Genomic DNA, 19469 nt, shown 5'->3' with positions numbered 1-19469 from the left:
CTTTCGTTGCACTCATGAGTCCTCTTGAGAGAGATACTCTCTACACAAGTTCAAAACAATGGCGGCACCGAGGTGCAGAGAAGAGGCACCCACCCCGTCTAGGGACTCAGGAAAGGCTCCTGAGAGGAAGTGACATGTAAGATTTGAGTGACCCCCACCTGATGCAAAGAGCTGACTCATTGGAAAAGACCCTGAGGCTGGTAAAGATTGAAGGGAAAAGGAGAAGGGGGCAGCAGATGATGTGATGATTAGATAGCATCACTGACTCGATGGACATGAATTTAAGCCAGGCCCCTCCTGGGGTCACCTAGACAGCTGTGACCACCTGCCCCTTCACATCTGGCAGGGAACCTGTTCATCAAGTCCACCCATCTGAGGCCAAGGCCAAGGGTAGAGGTGAGAAGGAGAAAGTTGCATCATACATAAGGGCAGCCAGTTGGGCATCTGATTGGATATCTGACCCAAGGTGAGCTAGCAAATCCCTTCCTCCAAAGGTTTTTTTTTTAATTAATTAATTTTAATTGGAGGCTAATTACTTTACAATATTGTGGTGGTTTTTGCCATACATCGACATGGATTCTTAACCACTGGACATGACATGGCCTACATCAACATGAATCAGTCATGGGTGTACATATGTCCCACCATCCTGAAACCCTTTGAACCGCCCTCCCTATCCCATCCCTCTGGGTTGTCCCAGAGCAGCAGTTTTGGGTGCCCTGCTCCATCCATCGAATTTGCACTGGTCTTCTATTTTGCATATGGTAATACACATGTTTCAATGCTCATATTGTCCCACTCTTGCCTTCTCCCATATAGTCCAAAAGCCTGTTCTTTACATCTGTGTCTATTTTGCTGTCTTGCATATCGGGTCATTCAGTTCAGTTCAGTCACTCAGTCATGTCCGACTCTTTGCGACCCCATGAATCGCAGCACTCCAGGCCTCCCTGTCCATCACCATCTCCCAGAGTTCACTCAAACTCATGTCCATCAAGGCGGTGATGCCATCCAGCCATCTCATCCTCTGTGGTCCCCTTCTCCTCCTGCCCCCAATCCCTCACAGCATCAGAGTCTTTTCCAATGAGTCAACTTTTCCCGTGAGGTGGCCAAAGTACTGGAGTTTCAGCTTTAGCATCCTTCCTTCCAAAGAACACCCAGGACTGATCTCCTTTAGGATAGACTGGTTGGATCTCCTTGAAGTCCAAGGGACTCTCAAGAGTCTTCTCCAACACCACAGTTCAAAAGCATCAATTCTTCAGTGCTCAGCTTTCTTCACAGTCCGACTCTCACATCCATACATGACCACAGGAAAAACCATAGCCTTGACTAGATGGACCTTTGTTGGCAAAGTAATGTCTCTGCTTTTCAATATGCTATCTAGGTTGGTCATAACTTTTCTTCCAAGGAGTAAGCGTCTTTTAATTTCATGGCTGCAGTCACCATCTGCAGAGATTTTGGAGCCCAAAAAGATAAAGTCTGACACTGTTTCCACTGTTTCCCCATTTATTTGCCATGAAGTGATAGGACCAGATGCCATGATCTTCATTTTCTGAATGTTGAGCTTTAAGCCAACTTTTCCCTCTCCTCTTTCACTGTCTTTCTAAATTTCATATATAAGCGTTAATATACTGTATTGGTGTTTCTCTTTCTGGCTTCCTCCAAGGGTTTTGAATTGAAAGAAAGACAGGTGGACACCAAGAGAGCCCGAGACAGAGAGTGAGAGAGGGACTTCCCTGTTGGTCCAGTGATTAAGAATCCACCTGCCAATGCAGGGGTCATAGGTTTGATCCCTGGTCCGGGAAGATCCCACATGCCACGGGGCAGCTAAGCCTGCGGACCACAACCACTGACACCCGGGAACTCTAGAGCCCGTGCTCTGCAACAAGAGAAGCCACAGCAATAAGAACCCTGCACAACGCAGCTAGAGGGCAGCCCCCGCTTGCCGCAGCCAGAAAAAGCCTGGGCATAGCAAGAAGCATTGCAGCCAAAAATAAAAAATAAATAAAACTGTTTCAGAAAGAAAGAGAGGGATGTGGAGAGAGAATTTGAGCGGCCCCTGTCCTTGGTCCTAGCCGCTGAGGCTGGCAAAGTTCACCTGTAAGAGGCAGGGTTTCTTTTTTCCTTCCCTCCAATCCCATTGGCCCTTGTAAGGAAGACTGCCTACCACCAGGTGCCTTGGTGGGTTCTTTCACAACAACACAATGAAAACCGAGAGAAATCTTGGCAAACTTTAAAGAAAATACAGTTAATTGCCGCTGACAGTCTCCCTTTAGTTACACAAGCAGGCCCTGGGTTTAATCACATGCATTACTGTAATCAGCCTGCCAATCACATTTTGAAATCTTTCATTTTTGACATAATTACAGTAGAATACCCACAACCCATCAATAATATGGATAAGGCAAGATTGATACTGTGTTTCCAAATGGGACCTGACAAAGCCATCACTGCTTTTGTTCAGAGGAAGAAAGGTGGGCCGGCTAGCATCTCCCTCTCATGTCGGGCCTGGGCTGAGCGGGCCTGTCTGGCTCGTCACTCACAAGAGCCTGGAAAATCCCACTCGTCAGAACAGTGACTGGGAATTTTCCGTTATTCAAACCTCAATGAGTGTGATCCTCATTGAGCAACAAATTCCAAATGAGTGCTCCAACCAGGGACTTTTGTGCATAGACTGTATTGTGAAATGAAAGTCTATCGTGGATCTCTGTGTTTTGTTACTTTGCCTCGTTTTACTCGTTAGCTCCTTGCTGTAGATCAGTTTATCCGCATCTACTACTCTTAAAAAATAAAAAGCGTGAGGGAACTCCCTGGTGGTCCAGTGGCTAAGACTCTGCACTCCCAGCCGAGGCGGCCTGTGTTCCATCCCTGATCAGGGAACTAGATCCCACGTGCCGGAATTAAGATCCCACATGCTGCAACTACAAGATCTCTCCTGGAGCCACTGAGATCTGGCACAGTCAAATAAATAACTAAATATTTTTTTTTAAAAAAAAAACATACATATGAGAAACTTTAAACTTTGAACTTACGAGTTTTCCCAACAATTCAGCCAAGACGGGTAGTACCTCCGTCTCCTACCCTTTGGATCTCATCTTTTCAAGCTAGAGCTTTGTTTTTATTCTCAACAGTGAGTTTTAGAAGCTCTGGAAGCATGGGCAGACAAATTTCTAAAAAGATTTTTTTTTTTTGCATACAGAATTCTGTTCCTTCAGGAGAAGGATCGTGATCCATGTGGCCGAAGTGCTTAGGTTGGGAAAAAAGGAGGCAGCTCAGGAGAAAGGTCTGGCTGGCTAGAGTCCATAAGATGGCAAAGAGTCAGACATGACTGAAGCGACTTAGCACATACTCACGCAGGTCTTAGGAGAGTGTTCTCACTCAGACCTTTTTTCTAGAAGCATCCCAGGTGGCTCAGATGGTAAAGAATCCGTCTGCAATGCAGGAGACCTGGGTTTGATCCCTGGGTCGGGAAGATCCTCTGGGGGAGGAAATGGCAACCCACTGTAGTATTCTTGCCTGGGAAATTCCATGGAGAGAGGAGCCTGGCAGGCTACAGTCTGTGGGGTCGCAAAGAGTTGGACACGACTGAGCGACTAACACACACACACACACACACACACCCCTCATTAAAAGACATGGTGGGTGTGTTTGAGCAACTGAAGACGGCATGAAACAGCTCAAAAGCAAGTCCTGGGGAGCTAGGACAGAGACCCAGGGGGTCAGCAGTGTGGCTCTGAAGTCATCAGACCTCAAATATCTTCGCTGACTGCCCACCCTAAAACTCAAACCCTTCTCAGTAGGCCAGGGCCCCTGCAAAGCTTCCCCGGGGCCCATACCATGCCTTCAGGCTTCTGACCTACAGAAATGGCGGGGAAAACGCATTTCTGTTGTTAAAGCCGCCCAGCATGTGGTGTTTTGTCATGGTGGCCCCAGTAGCCCCCATACACCCAGGAACATAGGTGCCCAAATTAAGCAGCATTTTCCGCTGTCCCTCCATTCCTGGTTAGTCAAGGCTGACCTGCTCTGGGCCTGGAGGAGGTTGTCTTCTGTCACTGAATGCAACTCCTGAGTGTGCCTCCTGGGGCCTCCCTTCCCCAGCTGTGACCATGTTAATAGCAACCTGGAGTCATATTATATGCTGTCATGTATAATAGACCCAGAGAAAAGAAAAAAGAAAGGGAGGGAGGGTGGGGAAAGAGTTTTCCAGGCAGATATCTGGAAAAGAGCAGTCCAGGCAGAGAGAACAGCAGATGCAAATACCCTGCATGAACACCACGCCTGGTGTGTTTACAGAAGAGGCCAGAACGACACTGATAAGAGACAAAGAGAAAACAAATATACAATGAAAACGAGAAAGCAGTACAACTAGGGAAAGGAGACTTTAAAAAAATAGAAGTCATTGAAAATGCGGTTTTTACCAATTAGATGACTTCCCTGGCGCCTGGTGGCTCAGATGGTAAAGAATCCACCTGCAATGCAGGAGACTTGGGTTCAAGTCCTGGATCAGGAAGATCCCCTGGAGAAGGGAATGGCTACCCACTCCAGCATTATTTCCTGGAGAATTCCATGGACAGAGGGGCCTGGCGGGTTACAGTCCATGGGGTTGGGAAGAGTCAGACATGACTAAGTGACTTACACTAATTAGATGTGGGGTGAGTAGTTATAGCAAGAACCCAAAATAAGTGGCTTAAAAGAAAATGAACTTTCCACCAACCGTCCAGAGCTGGCGTGGCACTAAGAACTCAGGTTCCCTCTGCTTTATTGATCTCCATCTCAGCTCACTGTCAGCTGCTTCCTCCTTGGGTTCACTTTATCGGCAGCACATTGAGGGAAAGGAAGGGAACACTCTCACCTTTAAAGGCATGTGCCAGAACTTGTACCTAAGTGTGTTTATAACCTGAATTCTGAAATCTTTCACCACCTGAACTTTGAAACTTGGTCACATCCAGCCACAAGAGAAGCAAGAGAAAGTTGTCTCATTCCAGGCACTTATACCTAGCTACAAACCAAGTATTTTTTAAGTGTAGCTTAAAAAAAGGAAAGAATAGATATTGTGGACAATTAGCAGTCTCTGCCACCCTGGCTGAAGGTGGCAGAGACTTTTTATTTCTAAAAACTCACTATGCCAAAGGGTTTGAAGAAAAAATTCTTCTAAATCACCAAAAAAGAGTTTCACAGATATATTAACTATAATAGAGTATGGAAGAGGACAGAAATTTTCCTAGTTTATCCTTTCAGGTTGGCAAGGCCCTGATACTAAAAGCAAGAATAGTGCACACATTAAGAAAACCCTATAGGCCAACATTGTTCATAACTTTAGCAGCAAATCTTAAAGAAAACATTATCGAAAAATGGTACCAATGAACGTTTTCAACACAGAGATGGACTCATAGATGTAGAAAACAAACTTATGGTCACCAAGGGGGAAAGTGGAGGGGAAGGATAAACTGGGAGATTGGGACTGACATATACACACTACTATATATAAAATAGTAATAGCCTCATAATATAAATATAAATAATATAATATAAAATAACCTCAGATATGCAGATGACACCACCCTTATGGCAGAAAGTGAAGAGGAACTAAAAAGCCTCTTGATGAAAGTGAAAGAGGAGAGGGAAAAGTTGGCTTAAAGCTCAACATTCAGAAAACGAAGATCATGGCATCTGGTCCTATCACTTCATGGCAAATAAATGGGGAAACAGTGGAAACAGTGTCAGACTTTATCTTTTTGGGCTCCAAAATCTCTGCAGATGGTGACTGCAGCCATGAAATTAAAAGACGCTTACTCCTTGGAAGAAAAGTTATGACCAACCTAGATAGCATATTGAAAAGCAGAGACATTACTTTGCCAACAAAGGTCCATCTAGTCAAGGCTATGGTTTTTCCTGTGGTCATGTATGGATGTGAGAGTCGGACTGTGAAGAAAGCTGAGCACTGAAGAATTGATGCTTTTGAACTGTGGTGTTGGAGAAGACTCTTGAGAGTCCCTTGGACTTCAAGGAGATCCAAACAGTCTATCCTAAAGGAGATCAGTCCTGGGTGTTCTTTGGAAGGAATGATGCTAAAGCTGAAACTCCAGTACTTTGGCCACCTCATGCGAAGAGTTGACTCATTGGAAAAGACTCTGATGCTGGGAGGGATTGGGGGCAGGAGGAGAAGGGTACGACAGAGGATGAGATGGCTGGATGGCATCACCGCCTTGATGGACATGAGTTTGAGTGAACTCCAGGAGTTGGTGATGGACAGGGAGGCCTGGCGTGCTGTGATTCATGGGGTCGCAAAAAGTAGGACACGACTGAGTGACTGAACTGAACTGAACTGATATATAAAATGGAGAAGGCAGTGGCACCCCACTCCAGTACTCTTGCCTGGAAAATCCCATGGATGGAGGAGCCTGGTAGGCTGTAGTCCATGGGGTCGCTAAGAGTCAGACATGACTGAGCGACTTCACTTTCACTTTTCACTTTCCTGCATTGGAGAAGGAAATGGCAACCCACTCCAGTGTTCTTGCCTGGAGAATCCCAGGGACAGGGTGGGAGCCTGGTGGGCTGCCATCTATGGGGTCGCACAGAGTCAGACACGACTGAAGCGACTTAGCAGCATATATAAAATAGATAGCTAATAAGGACCTATAGGCAGCTAACAGGGACTATATAAAATAGATAGCCCAGGGAACGCTAGGCAATACTCTGTAATGGCCTGTGAGGGGAGAGAATCTAAAAAGGATTGGATATTCTGTACGACAGAAACTAACACAACAACGTAAATCAACTATACTCCAATAAAAATTATTTTTAAAACCTATCATTAGTTGATTAAGGAAAAAATGATGCTTGATCCAGTAGAGTAGAATCCCAAATATGCACTAATTCGTTCATAGGTAAACGGTAAAACAAAAAGACTCCAAAATACCGTGGCTTAAACAAGACAATGATAATTCCTCTCTTATGGGGAGTTCACCGTGATAGGCCATGCTCTGGCTAGCATATTCATGCGGCACTTACCAGAAGTCACCACGAATATAATTTCCAGTGATGTATCAGAGAAGCATTCCCATTAAAATCAGGAACAAGAAAAGGATAGCTGTTCTTTATTATTCAACACTTTCCTGGATGTCCCAGCCAAAGCAATTAGGTGAGAATAAAATAATACTATTAGAAAGGAAGATTAAAATTTCCATTATGTGCAGGCATTATTATCTGCTTTCCTGCTAAAAAGGACTAGAAATGATAAGAGGTTTTAAAAAGGACTAGAAGATAGATATAGAGAGAATAGGTTTTCTCTACATAACAGGGACCAATTAAAAATACATAAGAAAATTTTTATTTGTCAAAATCCAAATATTGACAAACAAACCAACAGATATGTAGAAATAAACTTTACAAGCAATCTGCATATCCTCTTTGGGAAAAAAAAAACCCTAAGAAATCAATAGCATACTGCTTTTAGATGGTGAACTCTGCTATAAAGATGTTAATACTCCCTAAGTTAACCTTTAGATGTTATGTATTTCAATAAAAATTTTATAGAACTTAGTAAGCTGATTTCAAATGCATTTGTAAAAGAAAATACAAAAGGGAGTCTAAGAAAACAAAAATATCAAACATCCTAAAATATTATAGTAGCTGAAGCAATATAGTATCAACACAAAAACAGACACATGTATTAATGAAATAAGATAGGTAGTGCAAAAAAAAGAACCATTGTATAAATGACAATTTGGCTTGTGGTAAAGGTGGCATTATAAATCAATGGAAAGCATGGAACATTCAGTAAATGACTTTGGAATAACTGACTCTCCATTTAGAAATAATTTTAGTACCCAACATCAAACCATATGCAATAATCAATTTAAGATAAGTCAGAAAACTGAGTGAAATTCTAAACTGTAAAAGCATCAGAGAACATGTTTTAGAGTGCTAAATGGGCAAAACCTCTCCAAGCAAGGTACAGAACCTAGGAGTCATCAAGAGTAGATCTCAAATCTTCAGGCATCTGGCAGCTTAAATTGTTATGAATTAATTGGGGGTGAAGTTGATGTGGGATGATGGTGATTTAGTCGCCATTCTCTTCTCCAGGGGATCTTCCTGACCTAAGGCTCAAACCTACGTCTCTTACGCCTCCTTCATTGGCAGGTGGGTTCTTTACCGCTAGCGTAGTTCATTCAGTAAATACGTTCCTTCCTTTCTGTCTCATTCAGCTATAATTGGGAGCCTCGCACATCTATCTATTACAAAAGAAAGAATGATTTCTTTCCCAGAGCACTAAAAGCAAAGTAAGTCTCCATTGCTTTTCTGTGCTGATGCATTATATTCTGTACAAGAATATATGAAGTAAGGGGCTCTCTGATTGGGAGAAATCTAATAGATTCATTTGTCCAACAACCTATCTATATCTTGAAGCCTCTCTACAACTTGTGCTTGAAGGCTGTGAATGCCAAATATAGCATTATCCTCTAGGAGGATATGCCCCTTCAATCCATCCATCCACTACCCAGCTTATCCATCCATCCACTCACCCATCCATTCATCCATCCACCCATCTACACTCCCCACTCAGCCATCCATCCACCCACCTCATCCATCTATCCATCCATATATCTATCTACCCACCATCCACCTACCCACCTCATCCATCCATCCATCCGTCCATCCATCCATCCATCCATATATCTATCCATCCATCCATTCATCTACCCACCTCATCCATCCACTCACTTCATCCATCCATACATACATACATACACCTATCCATCCATCCACCCACCCACCCACCTCATCCATGCACCCATCCATCCATCTACCCACCCCACCCATCCATCCATTTATATACCCTCCAACCTCATTTATCCATCCACCCATACATACATACATACATACATACATACATACATACATCTACCCACCTCATCCATCTATCCAACCATCCACCCACAGCCATATTCCCCAAACACTTCCTGAGCATGTATTATGGATGAGGCATGGTGGTAGACACTGGACCTTCTATATTGAACATGTCACAGTTGTGTAAACAAATAACAATAATACACTGTGACAAGTGCTATCATAGACGCCTCTTTAAATTACTGTGGGAGGATGGAAATAATAACTTCTGGGGGTGTCAGAGGAAGTTCCCAGCAGGGATGGTATTTTAGCCAGAATGTCTAAGAGATATTCCCTAAGCAAAGAAGAGAGGAAGCACATTACAGGTAGCGGGAACAGAACACTGATTACAGAAAGGTACACACGCAATACACTCAGAAAAATGCAAATAGTAGGGAGGGGTGCAAATAGCATGGGAGGGAGAAGAGTGGGGCAGGACGGGGAGAGCCAGTGGGCAGCGAAAGGTGACACTCTGAAAACCTTTGCAGTCCCCACTGAAGTTAAAGTTTGGGTGAGTAGAATAGTTATTCTCTAGAAATCTCCTTAAGAAAATATGCAAAGAATCCCCATGATGTTCTTACATTAATCTGTGCTGCCGGCTTGGCTTTAGATGCAGCTCTGCAGAAGGTATTTTTTAAAGTTTCATTATGCCACTGTACATCAAAATAGGCCAATATAAATTATAATACGGTCATGCCAATAGGACTTGCAAACACAATATTTTAAGTTTATATTGCATTCCAAGACCCATAAAAATTATTCCGAATGGCTGTTTGCTTTTTGAAGCCAAATGAAAAGGTATTTGCAATTTGATTATTAACAAATCAAATCACTGATATGATATTGGATTCGGTACATCTCAAACTGACTGAGAGCGAAAAAATCCTCAGTGGTCAATTACGTAGCATGGCTGGTTGATAGTTTCCTGTGTGTCATCAAGAATAAGCACCGGAGCCAGCTCCGATTTTATTTTGATTTATTTTAACTGTTTCCCTGCTCCGAGAATTTCTCTCTAGGCTTCTACTGTGCATTGGCGGTTTTCTCCGACTGAGGCTGGTGTGGGTGTGACCAGATGATAGCTGACTGAGTTAATAGAACAGTGGGTAGATAAGCAGGTGAATGAATGAATGAATAAATGAATGCCCCACCATGTGGCTTAATGAATGCATACCACTTTAATGCACGCCAGGCTTTTAAAGTATTATATATTTATATTTATTTATTGAAGTATAGTTGATTTACATTGTTGTGCTACTTTCCACTGTACACCAAGGTGATTCAGTTATATGTGTATACATATATACACACACATATATTATTATACGATTATATGTATATACATGTAATATATATGATGATACAGATATGTGTGTGTGTATATATATGTATAGATATACACATTCTTTTTTACATTCTTTTCCATGATGGCTTATCATCAGATATTGAATCTAGTTTCCTGTGCTATACAGCAGGAACTGTTGTTTATCCATTCTATGTATAAGAGAGCTTGCATCTGCTAACCCCAAACTCCCTCTGCAGCCCTCCCCCAGCCCTCCTTCCCCTCGGCAACCGCAAGAGTGTTCTCTGTGTCTGTGAGTCTGTTTCTGTTTTGTAGATACGTTCATTCGTGTCATATTTTAGCTTCCTCATATAAGTGACATCCTATGGCGTTTGTCTTTGTCCGACTTACCTCACTTAGTGTGATCACCTCCAGGCCCATCCATGTTGCTGCAAGCAGCATTATCTCATTCTTTTTTATGGTTGAGTAATACTCCATTGTGTACAGTGAAGAGGAACTAAAAAGCCTCTTGATGAAACTGAAAGAGGAGAGTGAAAAAGTTGGCTTAAAGCTCAACATTCAGAAAACGAAGATCATGGCATCCAGTCCCATCACTCCATGGGAAATAGATGGGGAAACAGTGGAAACAGTGTCAGACTTTATTTTGCAAAATCACTGCAGATGATGACTGCAGCCATGAAATTAAAAGACACTTACTCCTTGGAAGGAAAGTTATGACCAATCTAGATAGCATATTCAAAAGCAGAGACATTACTTTGCCAACTAAGGTCCTTCTAGTCAAGGCTATGGTTTTTCCTGTGGTCATATATGGATGTGAGAGTTGGACTATGAAGAAGGCTGAGCACCGAAAAATTGATGCTTTTGAACTGTGGTGTTGGAGAAGACTCTTGAGAGTCCCTTGGACTGCAAGGAGATCCAACCAGTCCATTCTTAAAGAGATCAGCCCTGGGTGTTCTTTGGAAGGAGGGATGCTAAAGCTGAAACTCCAGTACTTTAACCTCCTCATGCGAAGAGTTGACTCAGTGGAAAAGATTTTGATGCTGGGAGGGATTGGGGGCAGGAGGAGAAGGGGATGACAGAGGACGAGATGGCTGGATGGCATCACGGACTCAACGGACGTGAGTCTGAATGAACTCCAGGAGTTGCTGATGGACAGGGAGGCCTGGCGTGCTGTGACTCATGGGGTCACAAAGAGTCGGACACGACTGAGCGACTGAACTGAACTGAACTGAATACTCCACTGTGTACAGGTACCACATCTTTATCTGTTCCTCTTGTCGATGGACATTTTGGCTGCTCCCGTGTCTTGACTATCGTGAGTGGTGCTGCTGTGAACCCTGGGGTGCATGTCTCCTTTTGAATTGTAGTTTTGTTCAGATCCATGCCCAGGGATGGATCGCTGACATATGCCAACTCTATTTTTAGTGTTTTGAGGAAACTCCGTACTGTTTTCCATAGCGGCCACACCAGCTTACATTCCCACCAACAGCGTAGAAGGATTCCCTTTTCTCCACACCCGCTCCAGCATTTGTTATTTGCAGACTTTTTAGTGATGGCCATTCTGACTGCACACCAGACTTCTCAGAATTAGAAGCTCAAGAGAAGCTGAGTTGCTTTTGTTGTGAAAACTGCACTGATATTCTCACTTCCATGGTTTCATCTTTTTAAAAAATATTGTAAAATATAATTAAAATATGAAAGTACCCTTTCTTTATGTATGTTGATGCTTTCAAACTGCGGTGCTGGAGGAGACTCTTGAGAGTCCCAAGGACAGCAAGGAGATTCAACCAGTCAATCCTAAAGGAAATCAACTCTATTCATTGGAAGGACTGATGCTGAAGTTGAAGCTACAATACTTTGGCCACCTGATGCGAACAGCTGACTCATTGGAAAAGACCCTGATACTGGGATTGAGGGAAGGAGAAGAAGGGAGTGGCAGAGGATAAGATGGCTGGATGGCATCACTGACTCGATGCACATGGGTTTGAGCAAACTCTGGGAGATAGTGAAGGACAGGAAAGCCTGGCACGCTGCAGTTCATGGGGTCCCAAACAGCTGGACATGACTTAGCAACTGAACAACAATAAAAGGGCGGGATTCATCTGAAGGCATCTTAGAGACCAGCTTCCATGAAAGGTTAGAGTGATATGCCCTGAGATGATGAGCCCCACACCCGCAATCCCCAAAGCAGGTTTAAGCAGAACCTGGATTAGGATTCAGGCCTACTCCTGCCAAATCAAACACGCTTCTGGCTGTGCCCCTCCTCCAAATCCTACACACCTCCAGTTCCTCCTCCCCAGTCAGAAGTAATCGCCTCCTCTGGGTGGGTTAAACTGCATTGTTGGAAATCAGCCAGAGAAACCGGATGCAGCCTGAGATACCACTGAGGCTTGGTCCCCTGCTTAAGCAGCTCTGGAAACTGAGGCCCAGAGAGGTCATGAGAAGCTACCAAAGTTGCCCCGCAAGTTATGGGACTGATTAGGGAAGTGTTTGGAGCCCAGGCTGGTAGAATGGATGCCATGTAGGCATCTTGTTCTCTCTACTGGATGGCAGACACCTTACAAGCAGAGACCACTTCTTCCATTTCCATCTCCTCGTGGTTCCTTGAACAGGTCTTGAACAGGGAGGACCTTCAATGTTTAAACAAGTGCTGTTTAAAATGTACCGAGGCGGGACTTTCCTGGTGGTCCAGTGGTTAAGGATCCACCTGCCAATGTAGGGGACATGGGTTCGATTCCTGGTCTTGGAACTCAGATCCCACGTGCCGTGGGGCAACTATGTCCATGAGCCTCAACTACTGGAGACTGAGAAATCTAAAGCCCTTGCTCTGCAAGAAGAGAAGCCACCTCAATGAGAAGCCCGCTCACTGCAACTAGGGAGGAGCCCCCACGTGCCATAGCAAGAGACAACCTGTGTAAAGCTATGAACACCCAGCACAGCCAAAAGTAAAATAATATTGAATTTACTGAGGCAACTTTCACACTGAGAATGTCTCTGCCCTACTCTGCTTTACGCTGCTGACTGGTGCCTGGGGAGTCACCCCTCTGCTCCCCTGACCCTTCCCTAGGAAAGGAAGACAAGGAGGGACAGAAGACAGCTTGGGGAAGTAAAAGGCAACCCTTGGGCTTGGCATCCCAGGACTGGGTTCTAACAGAGGCTCTGCCAACTGTCCGGCGAACCTCCATTTTCTCATCTGTAAAATGGGCTGTAAGGACAACACACCCCCCAGTCTCATGGCTGCTGGACGCAATAGCATGTGCAAAGGGTTTCTGAAAACTCTAACCAGCTACACAAAAGCAAGGGATTGAAGGCACCATTAATAGATTGGGTCGCACAGACTCTGTTGTGCCGGTGGATCAGGGATGGGGGTGAGGACCCAAGGGGGCCCCTGATCCTCCCAAGAGCTGGAAGCCTCCCCTTCGCCTGCCCCGCAGCCCTCCCCAGGCCCAAAGGATGAACACTGCCCCCAAAGCTGTTGGTCACAGCCCAGGCTGAAAGGAGAGACTAGTCCATCCGGCTTCCTCCCCTCCCCTGGGGCTTCCTCCCCTCCCTTCACCCATTATTAGCCCCAAGTGGGGACAGAGACATGAGTAATTGTGCCCACAGTTGCCTCCTGGCATGGACAATTAGCCACCTGCATCTAATTCTGAGGGACCCAGAGGCTAATCGCATCTGCCAGACCCCACAGGCTGTGTGTGTGTGTGTGTGTGTGTGTGCGCGTGCGCACACACGTGCGCTCAGATGTGTGTCTCCTTGAGTTGTCAGTGGGCACCGGAGCAGGGGCTGCCAAAGTAAGTGGGTCTCATTGCATTTAACATCTGCCGAGAGCCTGCTGGCCCCTGAGCACAGCACCAAGGCCCAGATCAGGACATGGTCCTTCCCCAAACAGGGGGGCAAAGGAGCCTTTCCCTGGAAAATGAGAAAAGCAGAGTCCTGGGGCTGGGGGCACCCTGGGGTTGTCCTGGGGCAATGGGAGGGGGTCCCTTCAGAGCTTCCCTGGATCAGAACCCCCGCCTCAGGGTTCTGGCGAGATATCCTCTGGACCCTCTGCTACACCATCTCCTACCCGTCAGAGCAGCAGGCACACTCTGCTTTGACACAGAGCCTCCGGGCCGGGACGGAAGCATCTCCAAGGCCTCTAGAGCCCATGCGTGTCTCAGGCTCTCCCCCGGGTCAGGGCCGGCCGGGCAGGGGTATTGAGGAAAGGCATGCAGAATGAACAAATCGATGAGCAAGTGAATGAATGACACCCACTGCCCCGGAAATGCTTCTCGGGCTTCAGTCCCGTGCTGTTAGGACACCTCACACCCTCTCGCCTCACTCGCCCTCAGGAGCAGCAAGCAGAGACCACCTATGGCCCTGGTTCCATACTCCGCCCCAGGGTCTCACGATTCCATCCCACCTCGGATCCAGACCGAGCCCCTAACCTTTGCTCTCAGTCCTACAGCAACAGCTCTGCCCTCCCTTCCGAGGACGCCGGACCCCATCGAAGGGCTTCGGGCTGGGATTCCCATCCTTCTCTGCCGATTTAACACCTGCTTAGGAAGGGTGCCAGCCCTGGCGGGTCCCTGGGGACTCAGCATTACTGGCCCAGCTTACCTGACTGATCCCAGAGAAGCAGGAACAGGGGTGCGGAAGACCAGCTCCTCTGAGCCATGTGAGCTCCTCCCTGGCCAGACCTCCACCTGCTGCCCTGCCTTCTCCCCCCATCCCAACTCCGTTTAGCCTCGAGAGCCACCCTGAAGCCTTCTCCCCTGCAGAGCGCTCCCCCAGTCCCCACTCCCGGGAGGGACAGGCAGCTCTGCTAGGGCCGCCATCACATACCTTGCACCCACCCACACACACTCACTCTGCTCTCCACCGCCCACCTGGAAACCCACCTGCCCTCGGTTGAAATGTGTCGTCCAGAAAAGATATGCCCGAGTCCCATCCCCTAGGCGCTTTTGTATTTGGAAATAAGGTCTTTGCAGAGGTCATTAAGTCAATCTCAGATGAGATCATCCTGGATTTAGGACTCGGGTCCTTAAAAGAGAAAGGAGAGGGGGATTTGACACACAGACACAGGGAGACTTGGGGAGAAAGCCACGGGAAGATGGAGGCAGAGACAGCAATGATACAACCGCAAGCCAAGGGACACCAAGGACTGGGGGCAGCCACTGGTCGCCAGGAAAGAAGCCTGGATCAGAGTCTCACGCACAGCTTCCAAAAAGAACCAAACATGCTGACACCTTGATTTCAAACTTGTGGCCTCCAGAACTGGGAGAGAATACATTTGTGTTCTGTTAAGCCACCAAATGGGCTGCCATTGGAACAGCAGCCCTAGGACTCCAACACATCATCCGTGCAGGATCTGACTGCTGTAAGCAAGCTCCATTTCCAGGAGCCACATCTCCGATGCCTGAGAGGTGATCTGATTACACGTGAGACCAAAGAGAGTGCCTGGGCTTGCGCTGAACATGAGAGAATTTGCCTCTTTGAAGAACACTCAAGCCAATTTTAAAAAGAAAAGAGAGCGTAAAAAAATGCCGTAAAAGTAAAACAAAACACATCGGTGGTGGAAGTTTGGTTTTGTAGCTAGGGTGACCATATATGTCCTGGTTTTCCCGAGTCAATCAAGGTTTATCCTATTGTTCCAGTGTAATTATGCATATGTGCCTTTCACTCTCAGAAGTATTCAGTGTGGATGGCAACTATGTGGTCACCCTACCCATGGACCGTGAGTTCTCTGCTTCCTTCATAATAGGCATTCATAACTTTGCCTTTTTTCTAATCATGCCCCCCACCCCATTAATAGATCAGATTATTATTCAACAAAATCCACTCCTTCCTCCTCCCCACCTCCACGGGAACAGTTTCTCTGTCCAGTAGATGTAGGGTTTGGCTACTGGGACTCTGCTTGGCCTCCTGGTACACACGGGCAGGGTATACTTCCCTGCTGCTGGATTCTGGTTCCAGCCACATGACTTGCTTTGGCTAAGGGGATGTTATTAGTGTGACTGAGCTAAGGGTTACAAATTATTTTACAAGTGGGATTTGCCTCTTGTACTATATCATCACGTGAGAACTTTTCCCAGATTTTAGTTCCCGGACCAGGGACTGAACCTGCATCCTTAGCAGTGAAAGCATAGAGTTCTAATCACTAGACCACCAGGGAAGTTCTTTGGTTTCCCTTTCATATCGTCTTTAAAGTTCAGTGTGAATTTAACTTGTGTTGCCATCTCACCTCAGACTAGCCACATTTCAAGTGCTCAATAGCTACATGAGCTGCTGCCGCTTTGTCCTGGGTCCTGGCATAATGCCCTTGGAGCAGGCCTAAGCACTATCCTCAGGGAGAATCCAAGTCCAGCTTAGATCAGCCACACCAGCCAATCTGCAGAGATATGAGTGAGATACAAATGTATGCTTTGCACATTGTTGTATGTCTCTGTGATTTTGTGATTGTTTGTTACACAGCAAAAGCTGATGGATACACCCTCAAACCACCATTTGACCCCAATATATTTGTGTTCTCTCTCAGTTCCCTGGATCCCAACTCCAGACTACTGATTTCAACTTCAGAGCCTTTGCTGACCCCTACATCCTGCATTTGAAGTCTATTCTCCAAGTCAGGCTCCAGTGAGAGGGGGATCTAGAAAACTATAGCACTCCATGTGTTGTGTCATAATTAACCAACTATATGTCTGTGAACCATCTAGACCCCTGTTGTCCAACAAAAATAGAATATGAGCTCTATATGTAATCTAAAGTCTCCAGTGGCTGCACAGAAACAAAAGTGGGGAAAAGCAGAAGGTGAAATTCACTCTAATAATAAATTGTATTTTACCCAACATATCCAAAACACAATTATTTCAATATGCAACCGACATTAATTTTAACTCTTTATTCTTTATTTCTAATTCATTTTATACATATATATAATTATATACAATGCATTATATAATATATGCAATATATAATTAATATAATGCATTATATAGGGCTTCCCTGGTGCCTCAGACGGTAAAACATCTGTCTACAATGTATTAGAAATAAAGAATAAACAGTTTGCTTCCCTTTCCATTTGTTTGTTTTTTGGCCAAGGGCCTGCGGGATCTTAGTTCCTGGACCAGGGATTGAACCTGCATCCTTAGCAGTGAAAGTATGGAGTCCCAATCACTGGATCTCCAGGGAAGTTCTTTGCTTTCCTTTTCATATTGTCTTTAAAGTTCAGTGTGAATTTAACTTGTGCCCCCATCTCACCTCAGACCAGCCACCTTTCAAGTGCTCAGTAGCCACATGTGGCTTGTGGCTACCATATTGAATAACACAGATCAAGAACATGGAAGCTAGAACTCACTGTTGCCAATGTTTAGCATGGTACCTGGACCATAGGAAAGACTCAGCACATTACTTTTTTTTTTTTTTTCACTTGGTATTATCTTTAATTACAAAGACCTTTCCAATCACATCACATAGCGATTGTTTTATCCACTGCTCTGTTTGGCTGCCAATCTCTTATCTCTCTCCTCAGCAATGGTAAGGCGAATACCCTTTCCACGGGGAAGAGAGATCCATGGTTTGTTGCCTTTGCCAATAACGAAAATGTTCGAGAGCCGAGTGGCAAAGCTGTTGCCGTTTGCATCTTTCACATGAACTACATCAAAAGAACCTGGATGTCTCTCCCGGTTTGTAATCACACCAATTCTTCCCAGGTTAGCACCTCCAGTCACCATGCACAGGTTACCAGTGTCAAATTTGATGAAATCAGTAATCTTGCCAGTCTCCAAGTCAATCTGAATGGTATCATTCACCTTGATGAGGGGATCAGGGTAACGGATGGTACGAGCATCATGGGTTACCAGATGAGGGATTCCTTTTGTCCCCACAAATATCTTTCTTACTTTGCACAATTTATACTTGGCCTCCTCAGGTGTAATACGATGAACAGCAAAACGACCCTTGGTGTCATAGATCAAACGAAAATTCTCTCCAGTCTTATCAATGCTGATGACATCCATAAAACCAGCAGGGTAGGTTATATCTGTGCGGACTTTGCCATCGATCTTAATGAAACGCTGCATGCAAATCTTCTTTACTTCATCTCCAGTTAAGGCATACTTAAGTCTATTCCTTAGGAAAATGATTAGGGGGAGACATTCCCTTAGCTTGTGGGGGCCGGTAGATGGACGAGGGGCAAACACACCAGTCAGTTTATCCAGCATCCAATGTTTTGGAGCTGCTACGCGTTTCAGGTGCTTCTTGGGACCCCGAGCCATGGCTGCGCTAGGCACGAAAAGAGAGCACATTACTTTTGAATGAATGAACTAATGATAAACACACAGACACTGGTTTCAAGCTGGTGCTGATGAGTAGAACTATTACCCAAGTTAAAAACACTCACGGCTTAAATAAATCAAATTTTCATTCTAAAGAGTGGTGATGTTTTGAAGGAGCAAGTTGGCTGGTGCTTCATCTGCATTTCCATGTAATAATCTTGCCCAAAGGGGGCATACTCAACTAAGATATAACCTCAGGCAGTATTCCCCAACTTGTTTGACCATGGAATATTGTTTAAATCGTACTGTTTTGTCAGGGTGCCCATAGGAGGCTCACGAGATATCATTTAAATGAAAGTCGACAGCAAAAAAATGGTCTCACAGTTGAATTAATTGTGAAAAGAAATGATCAAAATTTGATCCATATGCTTAATATAAAGTAAACATTGAATAATTGCACCAATAAATGTTAAAATTGTGAGATAAAATGCATAACAAAGACCGGCAATTTTTAAATAGAAAACACACAGCTTGGCAGCAGGAAGGCAAAATGTACAACCTGCTGCTAAACATCGTGCTTCCTGCATCAGCCGATCTGTCACGTGATTCCCCTCTGTTGTCAGGGGCAGGAGAGCTTTTCCCAGAAGGGGACGATCACTCAGAAACAAAAACTGCCGCTAGTCAAAGGCTCCCTGTGTGCCAGGCACTGTCCTAAGCCTCTGAGGCAGATACTACAATTAGTGCCATTTTACAGATGAAGAAACTGAGTCGCAAAGAGATGGAGTCATTTCCCAGGTCACTTTATGTCCAGGGACTCAACAACACCATGCAACCACTCTTGTTTGAATGTTAGAACAGCTTTACCAAAACTCTTAAGTAGATATTTTTCTAATATCTACTTTAAAATGCACTAAAGATGAAAAGAAGCCCCCAGCTGGGACTGTTCCCCTGCTCTGGAACATCTCACGGAACCTCTGTACACCAGGGAACAGAGTTTGGGAAACGATGTTCAGGAGCCATACGCAGGC

At 45.1% G+C, this 19469-nt stretch overlaps 1 protein-coding gene across 1 annotated transcript; it reads right to left on the bottom strand.

Moving 5' to 3' along the window:
• Positions 1-17576: 17576 nt before the first annotated feature.
• Positions 17577-18461, bottom strand: LOC138423570 (small ribosomal subunit protein eS4, X isoform). The gene has a single exon (XM_069559629.1). It carries the CDS (start codon positions 18439-18441, stop codon positions 17650-17652), a length of 792 nt encoding a protein of 263 aa, XP_069415730.1. The 5' UTR covers positions 18442-18461; the 3' UTR covers positions 17577-17649.
• Positions 18462-19469: the final 1008 nt, after the last annotated feature.

The sequence above is a fragment of the Ovis canadensis genome, chromosome 18 (assembly GCF_042477335.2).
Source record: "Ovis canadensis isolate MfBH-ARS-UI-01 breed Bighorn chromosome 18, ARS-UI_OviCan_v2, whole genome shotgun sequence".
Classification (NCBI taxonomy): domain Eukaryota; kingdom Metazoa; phylum Chordata; class Mammalia; order Artiodactyla; family Bovidae; genus Ovis; species Ovis canadensis.
This window is presented reverse-complemented; position numbering and strand designations above follow the sequence as displayed.